Source organism: Coturnix japonica, chromosome 5 (genome assembly GCF_054131305.1).
Source record: "Coturnix japonica strain WE chromosome 5, WE-NBRP24, whole genome shotgun sequence".
NCBI classification, from domain to species: domain Eukaryota; kingdom Metazoa; phylum Chordata; class Aves; order Galliformes; family Phasianidae; genus Coturnix; species Coturnix japonica.
Window position 1 is genome coordinate 24,304,156 of NC_140667.1, and position 20,276 is coordinate 24,324,431.

The 20,276-nt window shown below is 38.9% G+C and overlaps 1 protein-coding gene across 3 annotated transcripts in view; it reads right to left on the reverse strand.

Annotated features, from left to right (window-relative positions):
* Positions 1–979: 979 nt before the first annotated feature.
* Positions 980–20,276, reverse strand: part of INO80 (INO80 complex ATPase subunit) — a 53,960-nt gene continuing 34,663 nt past the window's right edge. For all 3 annotated transcript variants that reach the window (XM_015864248.3, XM_015864251.3, XM_085550272.1), the window contains exons 26-36: positions 19,399–19,624; positions 15,073–15,200; positions 11,594–11,688; positions 8,653–8,725; positions 8,032–8,190; positions 7,544–7,646; positions 6,915–7,003; positions 5,931–6,086; positions 4,631–4,790; positions 3,639–3,854; positions 980–3,015 (exon numbers count right to left, since the gene is read on the reverse strand). In XM_015864248.3, coding sequence (XP_015719734.1) covers positions 2,798–3,015; positions 3,639–3,854; positions 4,631–4,790; positions 5,931–6,086; positions 6,915–7,003; positions 7,544–7,646; positions 8,032–8,190; positions 8,653–8,725; positions 11,594–11,688; positions 15,073–15,200; positions 19,399–19,624 — 1,623 coding nt within the window. In that variant the 3' untranslated portion in view covers positions 980–2,797. The remainder of the gene's footprint in view (positions 3,016–3,638; positions 3,855–4,630; positions 4,791–5,930; positions 6,087–6,914; positions 7,004–7,543; positions 7,647–8,031; positions 8,191–8,652; positions 8,726–11,593; positions 11,689–15,072; positions 15,201–19,398; positions 19,625–20,276) is intronic.

The following is a 20,276-nucleotide window of genomic DNA, read 5'->3' on the forward strand; positions in this document are numbered from 1 at the left end:
CAGACTGAAACCTCACAGAACAAAACTGCAATATGCACATCATCCATGTTAGGAGCACTTCTGTCTCCTGTGTAGACCACAAAACCTCCTTCACCTCCTTATAATTTTTCCCAGTCTATGTCTATTTAGCACTACTTAGTTCCCCAAAGCAAGAAAAACCAAACAGAACAGCTTTGACCTGAATTCTTTGTAATTCCCTGATCAATATTCCACAACCTCAGCTCTGATATATAATACAAAGAATTCATCTGTTTAAATGTTTCACATATTTTGAACAGGATCTGACCTAGCAGTTCCTTCACTGCTACGTTTGGTCTTCCTGAGTTTGCTGGTCTGTAAGCAGCCGGGATGCTGCTGCTTTTGGCAAAACTTGTGATAGCATTCTGTACTTCGTCTGAAGATTAAATGAGTTTTTAATATGCTGTCGTCAGCTTTCACAGTATCAACACTTGGATCTCCCAAAAGCACACACACAACGGTATACGTTTGTTGCAAATCTTTTCAACTCACAAACGTATTTTTCCTCTTGACTTGGGATTACGCCAAATTAACACCGTTACCTCGCAGTGCAAAAACCAGAGTTGCAACACAAGTCATTTCACTTCTCACTGAAAAAAAGAAATGCAAGAAGGAATTTTGTTTCTAAAGGAAAAATCTATCCCAAAACAATCAACAGCATTAAATTCACTCATTGTAACTCAGATACCATTATGCAATCACAGCTGCTTCTGTTTTCTTGTGACCTGTCGCATACCTGCTCCAAGGCAGCTCACCAGACCATCGGTGTATACAGACACAGGATAACGTGCACGGTTGTAACTGAAAAAGGTCACGGAATGTGACACTCAGAGGAATGTAAAGACGCCAGAGCATTACACTGAGCAGCATGTCCCCAGGAGCACTTGCAGATGTGCGCCCTCCATGCTCTCTTCCCTAATCTCTTGTTTAGTTTTAAGTGTAAAAACCACAAAGACGCTGATTTACATAAAATTATCTCACTCCATTTTATTTAAGATTTTCTTCTCCAGTTAGTAAAAGAAAGGTGTGTCTCTCTTTATACATATGTACAAGTTCAGTTATAAAAATAGACAGCACATTCAAAGAGAAAAAAAGGCTTGGCATTTGTCTGATTCCCTCTAACTATCATATATACATGTGAATACAAGGGGAAGGGAGAAATCTTCAATGAGTTAATTAAACACAATCTCTCCCTCAATTATCCCCTGCAAATCTGTTTAAAAATCAATCTAACTAAGCTCAGTTCTGCTATTTTCAGGTGTGCAAATTAGAGGCAGAGCCAACAGGAAGCACTTGCTCCACACTGTAGGACGCCAGGCAAAGGATTTGGGGTTGGAAAAAAAAAATTATAATAAGTCATCTTCTGCTGTCACAGCCCAGACCTGCAACTCAAAACTTGCTTCTCTCTTGACAGATTGAAAGTGCCCCGGCAGAACAGCCTTTTAATTCAACGTGTCAGACAGAAGAACTGCCCCACACCTAAATCTCAGTGCAATGCAGACAACGCTTACAGCAAAGCAAGGGCCTACAGAGGGGGTTTGTGCATTGAGGAAGGAGAAGGAGCAATAGGAGAATGAGAACACAGATGGGCACTGGCAGCCCTGCTTTCTGTCAGCCTGCGGGAGATGGCTACCAGTATCCGCACGTGGCAGGGAACTCAACCAAGCTAGTACATCTGATGAGCACAAAGATGAAGGGAAAACACACTGGAAGAACAATCAATGGATGGCTGGGATACGAGACAAATTTTCTCCCCAGGATTTGGCTCAAAAGGGGAATGGCACAGTTCTCTTCCTCAGTGCTGTTTTTCAATGCTCCGCTCGCAGAGCTGCTAGCTGCAGAACCATGCTCTGCTATGGCACAGTGAGAGGAACAGCAGCAAACTCTTCCTCGGCACTGCAGCTTTCCCTCCTCTCGAGATCTGTTCAAGTAGAGCCTGATTGCGTTCCTGAGCCTTCAAGAGCTCAGCACACCTCAAAAATGTGAAAAATCTTTCTAAGTACAGTGAATGCTCACGCTGGTAACAACTTTGAAAGACAAACCAAACCACTGGCTTGAGGCTTCTTCCACTGTACAAAGCAGAGACAGTGCTGCTGCTCTCACTAGACCTGTCAGAGCTCTCTGTAGTTCTTATCCTATTCTTGACAAATGGTGCTGACGAGTCCACTCCCCAGAAACCCCCTGAGATACCTTCCTTTGCATTTCAAACCTTCAAGAACACAAAAAATAAACAAAAACAACCAGAGGTCCACACTAGAAGAATACAAGATTTTTTTTGATCATACCATATCCTCAGCTTAGCCCCTAGTTACCCCCTGCATGTACACCAACCAGCTCCCAGTACAGAAATGTCTTCTTACTCTGGCATTCAGATACTGATTTCACTGAAGAAAACTAAAGCTGAGTTCCACCTCAAGCTACAAGAGAGAAAGTACACTGGTGTGACTTCAAGTACATGCAGCTTCGGAATATTGCATGGAGTACCTGGATGCTTTCTTAGGAATCTTTGTCAGATACATATCAGAAAACAACATCTGACACTCTCAGCCACTCCAGACCCCCCTTTTCCATCCTTCTCGCAGTGTCTGCAAAGATAAATTTTTTTGGGATACACATAATCAAAGTGCTCACATAAACCACCCATTCCTATTGTGCTTTGATTTTCCTTTCACACAGGTGCATGACAGCAACAAGACATTCCTTTGCATGCCTTCAGCTTGCAGGGTGGTCTTCTCCAATAGCCGACACAGTTTAGACAAGCTTTGGGGGTTCAAAATTACTACCGACCACCTGAGGTGTGGGCACCTTTGCTTTGCTTCCGAATGGCAGTTTCTGATACGAGACTGCTGGTCAGGTTTAAGCTTTTGGGGGTGCCACAAACACTGTTTCCTTTGCTCAAAGGTGAACTCAAAGGAGAAGAGGCGCTTGAAGGTCCAAAATCTGTCAGTCCAGAAGGCCGAATAATTGCTGTTTGTAGAGGGCTGCTTGAAGACATGCCTAGCAACAGAAAAGAGAATCAAATTCCATGTGAGCACATTGTACCAACTGAAAGATTTCAGCAACAAAATAACACTTAAATGGCAACAACACACTAACACTTAGTAAGCACTGCAATGTACTCATGATTTTTGAGATTTGATGAAGAGGGATAGCCTTCACATACAAGTCTTCCATTTATACCCAGGGTCAATTGGGTTACCTAATGTAAAGGCTGAAGCTCCACCACAACCTATTTAGAACATTTTGGAACTTAATGCTGTAAACTGAATGTTACAGCAATACAGAAAAGCAACAGACAAACCCATGGGATAAACAATACAACCTCATTTGCCTGGGTGCCAAAACAAAAAACAAAAGAGAAGTTTTTGATATAATTCAAATGGCAGATAAAACTTCCGCAAAGCTAGTTTTTCAGAGTCCTTTGTGGTGACAGTGGCTGCCCTCTCACTGTGTCACAGCACTACGCTGCACCCTGCCTGCATCTCAGAATATACTGCGCAAGCAATACCAGCAATCCAACAGTTTTATCTATTTTTTGGCAGGCTGTAAACAAGCCAACGCCCAAACTTATGTGTTTGGCTGTGCTCTGGACGGCCTGCCGCCCCCCTTCCCCCACGTACCTTTGGAGACATTGTACCCGTACGCTGCATACGCTGCTGCTGAGGCTGCTGCTGCCCCTGCTTTGGCACCTGCCATTGCAGCTGCGCTTCCTGCTATCGATTTCCTGCTCCTGCCTTTCCCAGTGCCCTTAGATCCAGCGTTCCCTCCTTTAGGACGACCGCGGCTTCGACTTGACTGGCCTCTGCCAGTGAGAGATGCATCTTGCATTGAAACTCCTTAATGAAAACAGAATGGTAGAAGATTAGCCACTATAGTGTGTTGGACGACACACAAATACAGCCTCATAACTATCTCTTACCTACAATAGCGCTGTTCCTGTTAACTGCTACTGTTCATTTACATTAATGCAGACATTTAAGCAGTCATCTCATGAAAAAAAATTATGTATACTTGAACATTCATCGATTACATCTTATTAACTCTAATTCCTCGTCATTGTTACAAATCCTATCTGCATACAGATGGAGGATTCTAAGTTCTACTTCAGGATGAAACTTTTTTTTTTTTTAACTGAAGGAACATTTCATCTTTCCATCTGCTATTTGTAAAGAAACTCATTGAAGAACTTTGTTTCTCTTTATTTCAGAGAAGAAAGATATGGTAGTTAAAAACTTTTACCATTCTTTGAAACTATAGTTGCTTCAAACACGCCATGGAAATAAAGAACTGACTATTAGCCCTATGGCAAATTCAAGGAAAAGATTAAATATTTCTGTGGTTGTCTGCCATTTGGTAAGGTGAGCCCAGTATTCTATAGAAAGAGGGGTAAAACTCCTAAGAGAGTAACATAGGAAAAAGGAAGTTGTAATGAATGACAGACAAACAGACATTTCCTATCATATCAGAAATTATTTCTCAATGAAAAGATAAATTATTCAGTGCAAATCTTGTCAATCATGGACAGAATTTAGTTCAGTTATACCATACATATCACCTAGGCATACAAAGTGAAGTTTTAGTGCTAGTATTAAATCAAGGCATGAGTACTAACCATTTATGGTGTCTGAAACTGAGCCAGTAATGGAAGCAGGAGAGTTTGTTGCCCTTGACTGAGGTGCTGAAGAAGCCGGATCATCCACAATCACAAGCATATCATTGCTGCTCTCATCAGGAGGGATAGAGCCCATATGTAATTCACTGCTGATGGAAATCTAAACACAAGCAGGAAGAACAAAGCCGTTAGCTTCTCAGGTTAGGAAAAGAAAGGGAACAATCACAGTAAGACATACAATCACAAGTAATTAAATAGTACATGTTCTGATTTCTCTCATTTTCTCTAATGGCATGGTACATATCCTGCCTACTCACACCACACCCTATATTTATATGCTGAGCAGCAGTAAAAACCTCCAGAACTTAACATCCTTTCATGAATGATGTATGTAAATGTTAAGATGTAAATGTTAAGAATGTAAATGTTAAGAATGTAAATGTTAAGAAGCAGGAAACTAATAAGCTCAGCAAAGACTTAAGAAAACTACTGTACAAATGTGCATTTTTCTCAGATTGCCAGAGAGAAAACAGAAGGACTCTTAACCTAATAGTAGTGCCAAGAAAAATCTTTATCAGTAAGGGAATTATCTAACACAGGAATCTCAATCAACATAGTATAGAACAAAACATACTTGTTGCCAAAAATTGTTTTCAAATCTTTATTAAAAATAGATGAAGGAAAACATGATGAGTACCACCAGAAATGTACAGTCTAAATTCTGGATTAAAAACACATTAATTCAGAATCAGAAGCAAGGAAGGAAGTAGAGATAAGATGCAGATGAGGCTAGTGAAGTACTTACAAAGAAACTGAACTAAGGAGCTAGTTTAGGGATACTGCTTGGCTCAGAAGCAGAAAAACTGCTCTTGCTACGGAAGGTAATGGCATGGAAGAAGGGCATGCAGTTATCAATACAGACATGACAAAGGAAGGAGAAAGGGAAAGCAGAAAGATAGTGGGAGCGCAGGCAGGAATGGAGTAATTTCAGAGGCTGAAAGGAAGAGAGATTTATGAGCATTAGCTTGCTGCAAGAAAAGGCAGACAGAGAGCAAAGGAAAGGGGGCATAATGATATGCTAATAGAACAAAGGAAAGGGGGCATAATAGTAAGTTAGTATAGAAGAACTACAGTGGGTAGTTTACAATCCGCTTCAATGAATTACTTTCTCTTCCATGGCTCATCTTTAAGACACACCATTTACCTACACATCTGAACTCTGTACCAGCTGAAAAGCAAGAAACTTACAGGGTTTAAGATCACAACTAAAGTAGTGCATAGTGTAAAGAAGCAGTCTCACCTCACTGAAAGGACTGGGCATGGCAGAGTCTACACTAACAAAGGAGTCATCCCCATCAGCGGACAGGTTGGAGTTATCAGCTGAGGGAACAAATGGGATCACAAGGTTCATGCCCTCTTTCTTTCTCTTCCCATCCAACTCATCCTCCTTCTTCTTCTGAAATAGATAAAACAGAAGAGAGAATGAAAATTGTAATTAAAACAGAATAAATGGAATAAGAAAACTAACATTTCAACATCCAATGTTATATCATAACTCAAGGAATGCCAGGTACAGAACTATCCAAAACAAGTTTCTGAGGGACATAAGAACAGATTCCCTTAAAGGCTCTGCAAATGGGCTTTTTTCTTCTTCATAAAAAAAGCTGGAATGCTGTAGAATTACTCTTATGGAATTACTTTGATTTCTACTGCCTTCTGGAATAAGGCTGAAAATCATTACCATTATACAAAATTATTAATGCAAAGCCTTCCAGTCTCAAAAATGCAGAATTTTTATAAACTACTTTTGATGATACTTTAAAAAACAAAACAATGAATCTTCCCTCATTCCATGCAAGCCTTATAGCTATTGGGTTTTATCTGTATTTAGTGCTTCATCTGTATTCCATTTTCATCCTTGCAAAACAAAATCTTAATTAAGTCTCCTTTTCATATGTCAGTGAATGATCATTTAACTGTTTTTTTTTCATTTGATTCCCCAAATGGTCTGTAGACTACTGATGATCTTCTGTGCTGTATGACAGCACAGTACTTCCTTTTTTTTCAAGTTGCAAAGGATATTAAAATACCAGGAGCTATTTATTACATATTTTGTAACAACTGTATTCTGATTAAGAAAGTACCAGACCGATGTTCAGTGGTGAAGGGAAGTCTTCCCTTATTAAACTGACTTTGCATAAAATGCTTCCATACCACATAATCAAGTGCCTGAGGCCTTTCAGGCTCTCTGTCACTGACACAAAAAACTTCTCCATCAAGTTACCTTTTCTGCATATTTTTCCCTTTTACGTTTACGTTCCTTCACACGATTTGTTTCTTCTTGCTGTCGCTTCTCTTCTTGACGCTGACGCACTGTCAGAAAAGAAATACAAGTTGTCACCACTGAAAAGATAATTCATATCATTTTCTGAATCTTACAAGCTCTAGTTCTTACAGAACTGTGATGAAAAGTCAGCTATAGTAAAACTAAAGCACATTGAAAAATAAAAAGGAGAACTATTACATTAAAATTATTTGCACCCGAATTACTAAGAAACCTTACAGTTATAGCAGAAGTATTCTTTCAAATGTGTGTACCTCTAATACAGCTTCAAAACTACAAGGAAATGCAGCACTCTTCTTGATACTTTCCTTGTCATGACCTACATAGATCTTCTCAAAGCTTTGTCATTCAGGAACAATGTAATGATCCTGAATGAATGCCAATAAAAACTTTCATCATCGAGTCTCTCTTGCACAACCTCACCTCTCAGCTCGGCAGTGACAAAAAACTAGCTTGTACTAATGAGACTGGTAATACAAAATAGGCCAGGAAAGACTGTAAGAAAAACAGATTTCATAGGCTAATGAAGTGGAAGATGGAGAAAATGCTGTAACACGAATTTCACATACATTTCTTTTCTAGTTCTTCATCATCTAGTAGAAGACTGACCACCTCTTTTGGCTTCAAAGTGTCAGGTTTGAAATTGCCACCTGAAATTACCATTCGTTGGATCTAGGAGGAAAAAAAAAAGAAAAGAGAGAAGAATAAATTACTCAAAGAAGTCAGGAAATATTATCATTTATTATCATACTCTTCACTGAAAGCCAGGTAAAAAAAAGACACGAGTGCAAGTGTGCAAAGTCAAACTGATTTTAACATCAGTCAGTGTCTCAGATTGAGTAATTAGTTCCACCTCTTATTACCTCAACTCTATTGAAAAGTAGTAAAAGGCACAACTCAGCAAAAGAGCTTTTGTGTAAGTCAATTTTGATGGTTCGGATTGCCAGCAAAAAGACTGTGCACATAGTTTTATATTTCTTTCCTCATCCTGATACGCATTTTCTGATACTCTTTTCATACAGTATCTTCCTATTCCAGATGATTTCTTTATTCCTACCTCACTCTTTTCCTTAGCTCTTTGTAAAATGCGCTCCTCAATGGTGCCTTTACATATCAATCTGTACACAGTGACTTGTTTTGTTTGTCCCAGCCTATGCGCCCGGTCCATGGCTTGCTGGTCTACTGTTGGGTTCCAATCACTGTCATAGAAAATCACCTGTAAGAGAATACCAGAACAAGATTAATTAAATAAAACCATATATTTTGAGTACTTGGAGATTAAACAAACAAAAAGCAACATATATTAAAAAAAAGAAAAGTTCTAATATATATCTCTAAAATCACCAACCCACTGCAGGCTGTGTTCACTCAGCTTTGGCCAGCCCTCTACAATATTTTTCATTGTATTTCAAATGCATTCAAACATATCCACATTGCCAACATTTCAACTTCTGGTTGAAATATAATACAGTATGTTATTGTACTACAACTTAAATATCTTCTTCAATAAATCTGCTTCCATACAGCAACACCAATCTTCCTAGATAAATAGTGAGGCTGGGATACATGAAAAGAGCAGCCTGGGGAAAATGGTGTTTGGAGGCATGTGAGAACTGAAAGCTAACAATCAGTAAGCTTGTTTATTTTGTTCTGTATTACTTTAAGATATTTCACCTACCGTATCTGCAGCTGTAAGGTTAATGCCCAGGCCTCCAGCTCTTGTGCTTAACAGGAACACAAAAATATCATTCCTGGAGAGGAAAGAGGTTAAAAAAAAACACTTATTTTGTGCATACTGAACAAGAAGTAACCTTGGAAGTAAGTTTTTTGACCCAAGTCATCAGGGTGATTTTTATTACTTGAACACTTCAGAATGTTTTGTGCTGTTCATGAGTTAGAGAAAAACATATGAAAAGTTAATATAAAAAATCAAGACTGCTGGAACAAGCAAACATTCAGCTTGTAAAAGCAGCAGCTTCTCTCTTATCAAAGCAAACCAGGGCTTGTTTTTCTTGACCACACTGGAAATTAAGACTTGGGAGTGATTTATTGTTTCACAGAAATGATCAATGTTAAAAAATAAAAATGAACAAATGAATAAAAACTTGCACTAATGCTGCTCAATTAATAAAGAAAAATCAATGCTTAAACTGTCTAGATGCAATTTTTGTTCCAATTTCGATGCTTTCAAGAGAACAAACAACTGCTGGAGTAAAACAAAATAATGAATAAACTTCTATAAAAGTACACTGGCAAATTGAGAGGTATTTATAAAAGCACAAGGGTCTATCAGCAGATTCAGATATCCTTCAGTTGAAGAAATCAACTCTAGTCCTACTGCTGCTGATTTTTTGCAAGTTTTATTCTCTTTTGTCTTGTTTTCTTATGAGTACAATGAGAATAAATTGATTCCATGACACAGTTTAGGCATCGCTGAACACCCCACTAGAGGTCCACAAACCCTCACACAGTCACACTAATGCCAGAAGTGACACTTGCTAGCACCAGATTTAGGAATGCTGGATACTGAAGGAGACTCGAAGCATCCCAATATCTGACTTGGAATAATTCTCTCAAGCTAAGAATCCTTTAAGTAACTAAGGCAGGTACCTGTAAAAGTGCATTAAGTCCTAGCAGCAATTTGAGGAGTAAGAGAAAAGAGAACATGAATTTTGAAATTCTGTAGCAGTTCTAACATGATGCACATACAAAATGAAGGAGACAGGTCCGTATGCAGGACAACCATGTACTGACAAAAACCTGAGTGGTAACAGGGAAATGAGGATTTCTTTTAAGAGTGTGAACCTCACTAGTGCCACTGGTACAGGGCCAGCAAAATATAATTGTGTTTAACACTGTGTCCAGTTGGCACAAAGCAAAGAGAAGAGGACCTCAAAGAGGCTGACATCCTTTGACAGGGCACAGCAAGAGAAGTGCTTAAGACATGAGTATGGATTAAATAAATAAGCAAACCAACAACTCTAAAATCAGAAACAGAAGGCTATTGGCAGCCTGAGATCTAAGAGTACAAAAACTCCACCTTGAGCTACAGGCAGCTGAGAGGAACTAAAGCCAAGCTACCAACTCCAGACTTAATCTGCATGTATTCAAGCCAAAGAAGCCAGTAAATGCCTATTTACTATCTAGCTAATCCTTGGCCAGGAAGTCTTTCTACTCTTACAATAGTGGAACATGCATACAGACAGCCACCTGAACATCCAGCTTTGAAATGCTTCTGGAAACGCCATAAGGGAAGGAAAGAAAGAGGACAGTTCCACAGACTACAGGAACGAATTATGGTTACATATTTTCAGCACCCTGCTAGGACATCCTGCAGGATAGTTTAGTCTCAGTCAGGCCTTTTTTTTTTTTTCTGGAAACATTCTCATAAGTAAATCATGTATAAGAAGAACACAAATAACATTTTAATAAGAACTCTTGTTTATACTGGCTGACCTGTATCGCAAAGGGATTTCCTGTCAAAATGATTGTTTTTCTTTAGTTGTTCTGTTCATTAATAAAAACAAATTTCTTTTTATTAATAAAAACAATTTTTTTGACTTCTTTGGTTAAAAGGCCTTGCAGGAAGAAGTGTCAGGATTCCAGAAGGATATCACAGCCAGCACAGAACAGGGAGAAAAAGCACTGCACAGTCCTTCCATCTCCGGCACTGGCACAGACATTTTTCAAGTTCTACTGTTCTGAGGAGCTCCCCCTGTCTTTGGTCGTGATACCCTGGGACTGTTAATACTAGGACTAGAGTCACCTGCTTTCACCTTGCAGAAAACCATCTGGGAACCTAACTTGTCTGAAAAACAACAGTGACCATCTTAAAAGCACACATCCACATTCAGGAAGGGTAACCTCATTTCACACAATGATACAAAAGTTATATCCTACCAAGCCATATGTCATGGTTAAAAGGAAACTTAATAACCATAAATTCAGTTGTTTATTTTTAATGTGCTTCAATGGAGACAAGGTTATGCTGAAATATTTGAACTTGCAAGATGATTACAGAGCTTTCTGTTCTGATGGCCAACTAGAAGTTGCAAGAATCCATCTTGTTTTTCTCAACTGAACAAGCAGCATGTCTTACAACTTAACAACATTTGCTCACCCCCACCTCCCTCCTTGTTTAAGCTTCCTTAATGAATCCTGCTGCATTAATGATAGAATCATTTATTTATACTGCTACTCTGTGAAACATGCTTAAGTGACATGGCTTGTTTTGCAGCACAGCAGGACACTTCCAAAGCTGTGGCACATGCAAAATTTTGCATTTCTTTATTGTGTCAGTTTTCAGAGTACATAATAACTGGAGAATATTTTTTCCGTTCCTATTGTACTTCTTTATAAGAAACACCATACTTAGAATGGCAACAAACAATTTATGAGTACACTAAAACTTGCTTCCTACACTGCTTCAAGATGACAAACTCCTTAAGGCTTAGCATCAGTACCAGCGACTTCTGGCTGGCAGACAACCAAGAAACTTTCAGATAAATGATGTCCATCAGATGCTATAAATCACAAACTTCATTTATTTCCATTGAAATTAATACTGACTCTTACCATACATATGATGAACCACACAAGCATCTTTTAAAATATATTACCTGTTTTGGAAATCCGCTACCATATCCCTTCGTTCAGAAATCTTTGAAGAACCATCCAATCTCATGTAGGTATGCTTCCTATAAACCATGTATTCCTGCAAAGAACACACACCAGAAAAATACAGTTGTTCTCAGAACTGCTCAGTCTTGATTATTAACCATAAAAAGAAAAAAAGAAAGAAAGAAACATCAACACAATAAAAGCAGACCTTTTGCTTAGGGGAAAAAATGCCTGTATGTCACTGGTAAATGCTATAAGCAGTCCTATGCAAACAACACTTTATTTAGGGCAGCTTTCATTTCTGAAATAATGATTTGACAGTTTTTGCATTTCTTGTAAGGTAAGAGATGAACAATGACGTTATTTCAGAGCTGGGCGACAGAAAGCGTCATTACAGCATGTGTCTTTTCCTACTAATAAATCTAGCAGTAAATGAAAATCATTATGCTATGAAACTTATGTTCACAAAGTCTAAACTTTTACCAGACCCTGAGCTTTCATTGTGTCAGTGAACCTTTTCTAACCAACCAACAGTACCTGCTACCTGTCGATTATGAACCACCTGACCAGTGGTTTTAAAAACCTAGTACTGCACACCAACACCTGTCCAGGCTTTATCTCAATGATAAAGACCCCAGTGAATCTCACTGAGAGCACTAACATACTGGTGTTAGCCCTCAGTAGCAGAAGTGAACCCAGTTACCTGGACAAAAATCAAATGGCATCAACCAGAAATGCTGTGGGCAAAAGACTTTTCCAATGAAACACATTTTTCATGTTCTAAAGTACTCAGCATTTTCTGGTAACTGTGCAACTATCAATACAATCTGAATTACACAGAAAGCCCTGCAGGCTATACATATATCCTTACAGTTTCTTTACAAATACACCTCCTGATATTTTAACACTAAGAGCCTTGGCTGACAAGGCACAACTCCTACTGGTTAGATTTGTTAGATTTAACTCTACTGGTGCATGTGTCTCTTTTCTATCTGCTATGACTGCAAATGAAGACAGAATGGAAACAGATGGTGCTTTAGCAGCAAGAACTATTGGATTCATCTTGTTCCAAGCTCCAACATTTAGCAAATAAACTGCTGTGCAGTGCGAAGTCATAGCAGTATTTGCACTCTCATGAACTCTCCTCTGATAGTACCACGCTCAGCTCTCCTTTTCACCTAGCCTTAGGGCTCCCATTTCTCCATTTTACTTCATCACTGCAGAAGAGGTGAAAGAGCTGCTAAAAGGAATCTGAGAAAAAGAACACTGTGCTAAAGAGAAGCTTCAACGTGTAGCAAATTAAAGAGAAAAATAGGTAAATAAAATTAATGATGTTGAAGAGACCAAAAGTCACATCTGGTTTACCTCTACAAAGCAGGGCTTGTGGGTTGTAGGATTTACGGAACAGAGCAATAGAATTTCAAAGCAAAGAACAGCTGCTTAACCACACAGGCACTTAAGCCCTAATTTATTATCGATTTATTATCCATCTACAACAGCTTTCTGCCACCAAATGAAACCAGAGCAATACGGTTGTCAATTAGGCACTATGCAACCTTTTCTCCAAATCTGATCAACCCTTCTTCAATTATCACATGGGCTTTCTCTTTCCACTTCTTTTTTATTGTCTCAATCAGCCTTTACACCAATTTAGTATTTCAACATCTTTTAGCATTCCCTTGTCTTATAATTTCCACCTCTCCATCAGCACCTTCTAACCAAACTTTACCACAAACAAAAAACAACTTCCACTCAGTCAAGTCATTTATTCTAGACATACACCATTTTCACTATCACACAATTTACAAAAGAATAAGCTATGAAGTGCTCCTTGAGTCTTTAACGCTGACAATGCATAGAACTTCATGCAGAATATAATTTGAGTCTTCATCACACAAATGCATTATGATTCCCACTGAAATAATTAGCAATTACTCTTCCTTACAGGAGCAAATAATCACATTGGAAAAAACAAACAAACAAACAAACGTGGCACTAATCTAAGAAGGTGTGAAATAAACATCTGCCTGAAATGATGATATTGAAATTATATTTTATCTCTTTCAGCCAAAAGAAAATCTTTTTCCTCTTTGCATTTATATCTACCATTTCATAGCAGCAAAACTAACCCATAGTTCATTAAGTGGTGAGAGAAAACTAAAACACAGGACTTGGTAAGTGGCTTATTTGAGTAACAATGCCCAACAAGCGAAGCTGAAAATTTAGGAGGTGCAATAGCAAAATGGTGTGCTCCCAAGCCTTTACAGTGGAATGCTAACAGAAAACAAACCTGGACGCTCAGGCTTTTCATTTGTTCTCTTCTAGACAACAGCTCAAGTAAAACACTGCTGAGGGAACCCATGTACATCTAGAACCAATGGCTGAAGGATCACAGGACCTTCATGTTTTATCAGGACTGAAATTACACTGCCAAATGCAATTATTGTCTTATCTGTTACGTATTCAGTCAAAAAAGTTTATCTCTTTGAAACTAATGAACGTCAAGTTTCCTATTTTCTTACTCAGAATTAGATAGTCATAAAAGCTACTATGACTAATCCTCCATTGATAAAGGACTGCAACACAAGACAATCTCATTTCTTTTTCCTCTCCCAGATCCAGAGAAAAAAAACAAAATTTGCTGTCTTCAACAGAAGTTCAGAGAATGAGGCAATTGTTTGGTTTTTTTTTTTAAACACTGTAAGTATTACAAACAGGAAATAAAATTAATAAGCCTCTCACTAAAGTCATTTTAGACTAGCTCTATAGCAGCATGGCTGCTAATCAAATAGTGATTATTATTTTTCTTCTAAGGCAGCATGGCTGTATTTAAACAATGAGTATCACTTAGTTACTGATTTCTTTCCTATCGTATACACCAGATAATCTCTTCTTATTAATGTCTATCAAACTTCTGCACTGAAATAAAACGACAGAGGGAAACAGTAAGGGTCTGTGAAATTACCAGCAACATTAACAATGGAAAATTAATGATTGTTCTCACTTTTCCTTCCAGTACATGGGCATCAAAAGAAACTAGAAGAAAGCAGTTCAGAACCAGCAAAAGAAGCTTATTAAGCCATGCAGCATCTCTCCACAGGGCAGTGCACACAACAAAAATTTACAAAGACTCAAGATGTAACTATTAAATTTCATACAAAAGCCACACCTGGCTTAAGAAGCCCTCAAGCTACAAAATACTGGACACAGAGAATAACTGTGAACTATCACTGTTCTTATACATCTTCCCCTAACCATCTGTGCTGTACACTGCTGGAAGTTCGAGAAGAAGCCAGACCTTCAGTCTACCTCTGTATAGCAGACCTTACACACTCACATTAATGAATCTGTTGAGTAACCCTCAGTGTAATCATTTTAAGTCAGGCTTGCTGCATCCACATTTTTGTATTTTCTCCAAAACATGGCTACTTAATTTGCACCTTCAGAATTTGCCTCCTGTAGGCTACAGATCTCTTACCTCCAGTAAGTCAATCATCCGCGTCATCTGAGAGTAGATAAGAACTCTGTGCCCTTGAGATTTCAGCCGTGTCAACAGAAGATCAAGAGCATGAAGTTTTCCACTGTCAGTGATCAGACTCTCCTTGTCTAAGAAGAAATGGAAGAAAAGAAGTAATACAGTCAAAATAGCTACAAGCAATGGCTTAAGTAAATTCTAAGTTTTTCTAGCACTTAACAACATTATAATTCCTAAAGCAATGAGTGATGACAAAAGAGATGGCAGTGTTCCCCTGGCTGGCACTCGTGGTCATTCTGCTGATAGTAACTTTTGTTTGCTGGGAACATGAACTTATCCACACAGCAAAATTACATCACAGATTGATCTGCTCATGAGAAGGGACACAGTCCTTCTTTGGACAGTCATTCCTCTCTTCTAAGGATCAGTCCTAACCAGTTCAACAAGTGTAACGTAACTCTACAGTTCCCTTCCCACATCATAATGGTGTCCTTTGAACATTTGCCGCTACCCACTGCTGAGCTTTAGACTCATTGTTCACAAACCTGTTTTCAAGACCAAACTCATCACCAACACAGGAACTGAAAAACAGTTCTCTAGGTCTCTGTACAACAACTGCCCCTTCACAGCACTGCCTTAATTTTTATTTCTCTTCCCTGCCCTCCACTTTTTTTTCCCTCTGTTTAAGAAACACTTCCAAACAGCAATCTTGTAAATCATTGCAGATTTTATACTTCACGTCCTCTCTATTTCAGCACTGCTTATGAAGTATTTTTCAGGAAGGAGATCTTCCTGTTTGTACATTCTCTACATAAACTTCAGTAAACAATACATTACTGTTGAAAGAGGATGAGGAGACATTTTCTTCCAAAAAAACTATCTGTTGGAAAGGCCACTGATCATTCTTTATTCTTTGGCATGTCTGAATGTAGGTTTACAGCCAAAACAGAAAGCTGACAACAGCAGATAGTACAGGCTAGTACAGAGTCCAAATATTTTCAATGCATCCAGCAGGTAATGCTTCTCACAATTCTAGCTGCATAGAAAAAATTAACCAATAGTCTGAAGAAAACCCAGCTATACAGCGTCACACTGTATATCAAACAAACGGTATATGCAAAAATCAAGGCTGATCCACTCCAATTTTCCAAAGATCAATGTGCAATATGCAAGGTTCTTTTAATCAAAAGTTTTCAACAACAAAAGAGAACTTTATACTAACAGAGTATCCAGTAACTAAACTCAAAACCATATAAGCTGAGCATGCTTCTCTCCTTAGTCTCCTAACAGTAAAGGAAAAACCAATGAGCCAAAGTTTTAGCCAGAAACATGGTGGATTCTTCATTGTTTTAGTCTTTCCAATAAAGATCTCTAGAAAAATTAGATTCTTAAGTTTAAATGTAAGGAATGGGCTTGATGCTGGAATTACTGGCATCTGTATCAGGACATCAGAAGCTGAAGCCACAGTATTGTGTTCCGAAACTCAAAAAATTGTGAAATGTCAGTGTCGCTTAGAACTATTAGCTATTATATCTGTGCTGTGAATGCTTCCTCCGTTGCTAACTGTGTAGACCTTCTGCATTACGCCAGCTAAAAAATTGAGACAGAAAAGCTCAGCTCATTTTTGCTTCTCTGCCCATCTAGATGCTCACTGTTTTTGTTAATTGGAAACAATGAATGTCCTTTCCTACTGGCTCCTTAAGACTCCATTACATAAGTCACTGTTTTTGAATTGCAATAGAATGAAAATTAAAAGAATTGATTTACAGATGGTTTTACAGCCTAAAAAGCTAGTTAACTCCTCATAATTTGTCTAACATCTCAGCATCTGAGCAGACCACACTGACAAGAAAGCTTTTTCAGGAAAGCAAACCAAAACCAAAAAAGAGATCTGTCATCTTTGGAAGAGAAAACCACATGACTATAAGCCTAAGTGCGCTGAGGGTGTTATCTCGGTATCACTGTTTTCCAAACTCATATATTTTTGCATGCTTAAAGCCTGCCACCTAGTGTTTCAAAGGACGGACTGTGTAAAGTCCTAACAAAAAATGTGACATTTTATTGTCCCATGGTTGGAGAACATCAAAATTATTTCAAATGTGTCTTCTATCTCTAGCTTTTCCCATTGCTGTTTCTCATTCTCTTTTGCCCTGGGGGAAGAAAGTGGCCTCTCTTATTAAATGGGATTTTCAAAATTTGCAATTCTAGTTTCAATAATTGGTGAAAGCTTTCAACAACGATGTATATATTAATAACATCATCAAATGAACTTCCAGAACTTTGAACCAGTCAGGTAAAGAGGTCCTGGGCTGCACCTCAAAGAACAATCCTTGGGGCACCTTTTTTTGGATTCTTCTTCAGCACTGTATGACAGACAGAGAACAACAACCAGAACAAAAGGACAGCAACTGTAAAGTTCTACTCTGTGGCTTTCTGTCTTAAAAAAAAGTTCCTGCCTCCAGCTGTGGACAATGATTATCAACAGAGAGATACTTTGGGTTCCCATGGTCCAGGAAGAACAGCTAGAAAAGATTATGACTCAAAATAACCCCAGCCAGGAGTACTGGCCTATGATTGCAGCCGGGCTCGCTGCTGTCTGAAGAATGAGAAAAAGTGCCTCTGGACATGCAAAATGCAGAGGAAAGAGAGATAAAGCCCGGGTTCCAGTTGACACCCCTGGATCCCCTCCCGACAGTCTGTGCAGCACAATGGGGTCAGTGAGGAGCTAGCTGGCTCTCACAGTAAACAGCCAGTGAGGCCGGTGCTTTTTATCGATGCTAAAAGGACTCAGACACTTCCTGCCATTTAATCCAGGACCATTTTTCTTTCAAAGAACAGGAAAAGCCTCAAGAGATTCCCACAGTGATCGCAGCTGAGCCCACTGCCAGGGCACTGGGAACGCCAAGGCTGGAAGAGGATAGATCAGGGTTAGGAGAGAGGTTTCCCCTTTGCTCCTGTCACCTATTTACCACGGACCTTCACACCTATGGCTCCATCTTACACTTGCTAGTTTTCAACACTGTAAATGGCTCCTTCAGGCTATCAGTCACTTTCTAGAGCCTGCTTCTGCATGTATAAACACAGATGTCCTGTTGTAGTATGTGCCCACTTCTCTTAAGAGTAGGTTCAGATTTGAATGCACCTTTCCACCTAATTAAAACACAGCTGTAAAAAACAACTTTTTTTTCATCCACTTTTAGCTCCAACACCTCCCAAATTAAGCCAGCTTCACAAACAAATGCTTTATTGTGCTTGGACAGCAATTTGTCAAATGTTGTACCTATTCACTCACTCCTGTAAGATTCCTGTTCCCCATCTTTATTCCTCTACACATTTCTAAAGCTCTCAGTCCCTTCATGAGAAAGAAGCTCTCTCTCTAATTATATATTGCCCTCTTTTTTTTCATTTCTGACCCTGATTTCTATCTCAGTGTACCCCTTAATTAGCTCCTTGTCTTCTACTTCGGAGTAACTGGTAAATGATTCTATGAATTCCTGAAGAAAGGAAACTATTAAATCAATCGCTAAACATTAATTGAGTGCAAACTCATGAAAAAAACAGTTTCTCTATTACACAGGTACAAATGTGCATGTTCTTCAAATGACTCCATGTACTTAGGATGTACTTTCTTAAACCGGACTCTAGCAAGCAAAAGGCCATTCTCCTTTTACTGTACTAACTTCCCCTGCCAAACATCCTTGACCCAAAAGGGTCTGGGAATAACTTAGGATCTGGCAGCGTAAGCTGTTTTTCCTCTTAGCTATCTCTCAGATCTCTAGTGCTTTTTGCACAACTCTGCTCACTGTTCAGGACCATCTTCTGATAACTAAACCATGCCCAATTTATGAAAGTCACTGTAGTATTGGCAATCAAATTCTAGTAAGTCTTGAATTATTTTAACCGAATTCCAGGAAAAAGTGACATTCACTTACATTTACATCTCTCACTTTACTGGGAAATATGAGCAAGCCTTCCTTATTGCAACTCAGCAAATGCTGTATGCCTTGTTTCCCAGGAAAATCTTACTAGGTCTGAACTAAGTCCCTGTACCCATCCTTCTTATGGTGAACTGCTACAAGTAGTTTTTATCCTTTCACTACCGAGAGCAACAAAATACCTCAGACCAATACAAAGGTCTTCAGTCTCCATTGACAGCTTTACTGCCCACAAAGGATGTGAAATCACAGTGCATTTTATGATATCAGTGTTAACTTACACTCAGGAGGAACAAACAAAACTGAACAAAATCCATAATCAAGCAGCATGACTACCAAAGAACAGATGGCCTTATTTACCTCACCTCTATTCCATGACAAGCTCCAAACTCACCTGGTATCCTGATGAATGACCAGCCATTCTGAGGCCTGATTCCCAACAGTCCTCCTGGATATTCTGGGAAGAACTGGGAGCTTTGTTTCTGCCAGTCAGCTGCTAGTTCAGGGGCTCCATTGACTAAACACTGCTTTGCTTCAAGACTTCCTCCTTCCCTCAGTGCTCTGCGCTCGTATTCTGCACTTCGATCATTGCAGTAGAACTCCAGTGGCACAGCTGTTACCTGTAAGTAAAATTGTAAATCAACATTCTTGTTCAGGTTGTCTTCATCCTCATCCTCAAATCCCACTTCAGTCACCTTCACACTGGTTCAAATTTAAAAACAACACATCATTTCTGACACGTACAAATGGAAAACAACCTTAACTTGGTTTAAAATAAGGGCAGCACCTTCCCTCCCCACAGAAGGCTCCATGAACAATCAGGCACGGACTGTTTGCCTTTTGACACACACAGTCTTGACTCAATTGCTATACAACTGATTGCAAAGCGGACAGTAGAAAACAATCTTCTTGCTGCATTTTTCATTTTGCCTAATTGTTTTTGTTTTGCTCTTCACAATGAAGCATTTACCTAGCAGATATGAAAGGTTTGTTTCACAAACAGGTTTATCTTTGCAAGGACTGATAGCTTCCTTAAACAGATTCATAAGGACAATTATAAGACACAGTGAAACAAATACCAACCAGTCATACAAAATTTTAGGAATAATTGCAAGGCCATTGTTTTGCAAGATGCTGAGAGCCATTTTTAAATCAAGCTGTCTTGTAAGTTGCATGCAACACTGCAAAGTGAAAGGGACTTCATTAAGTAAGGCTTTGTACACATTTCCACCACTTATTAGATGGTGCTGGAGTTGATGCTGTCTTGCACTG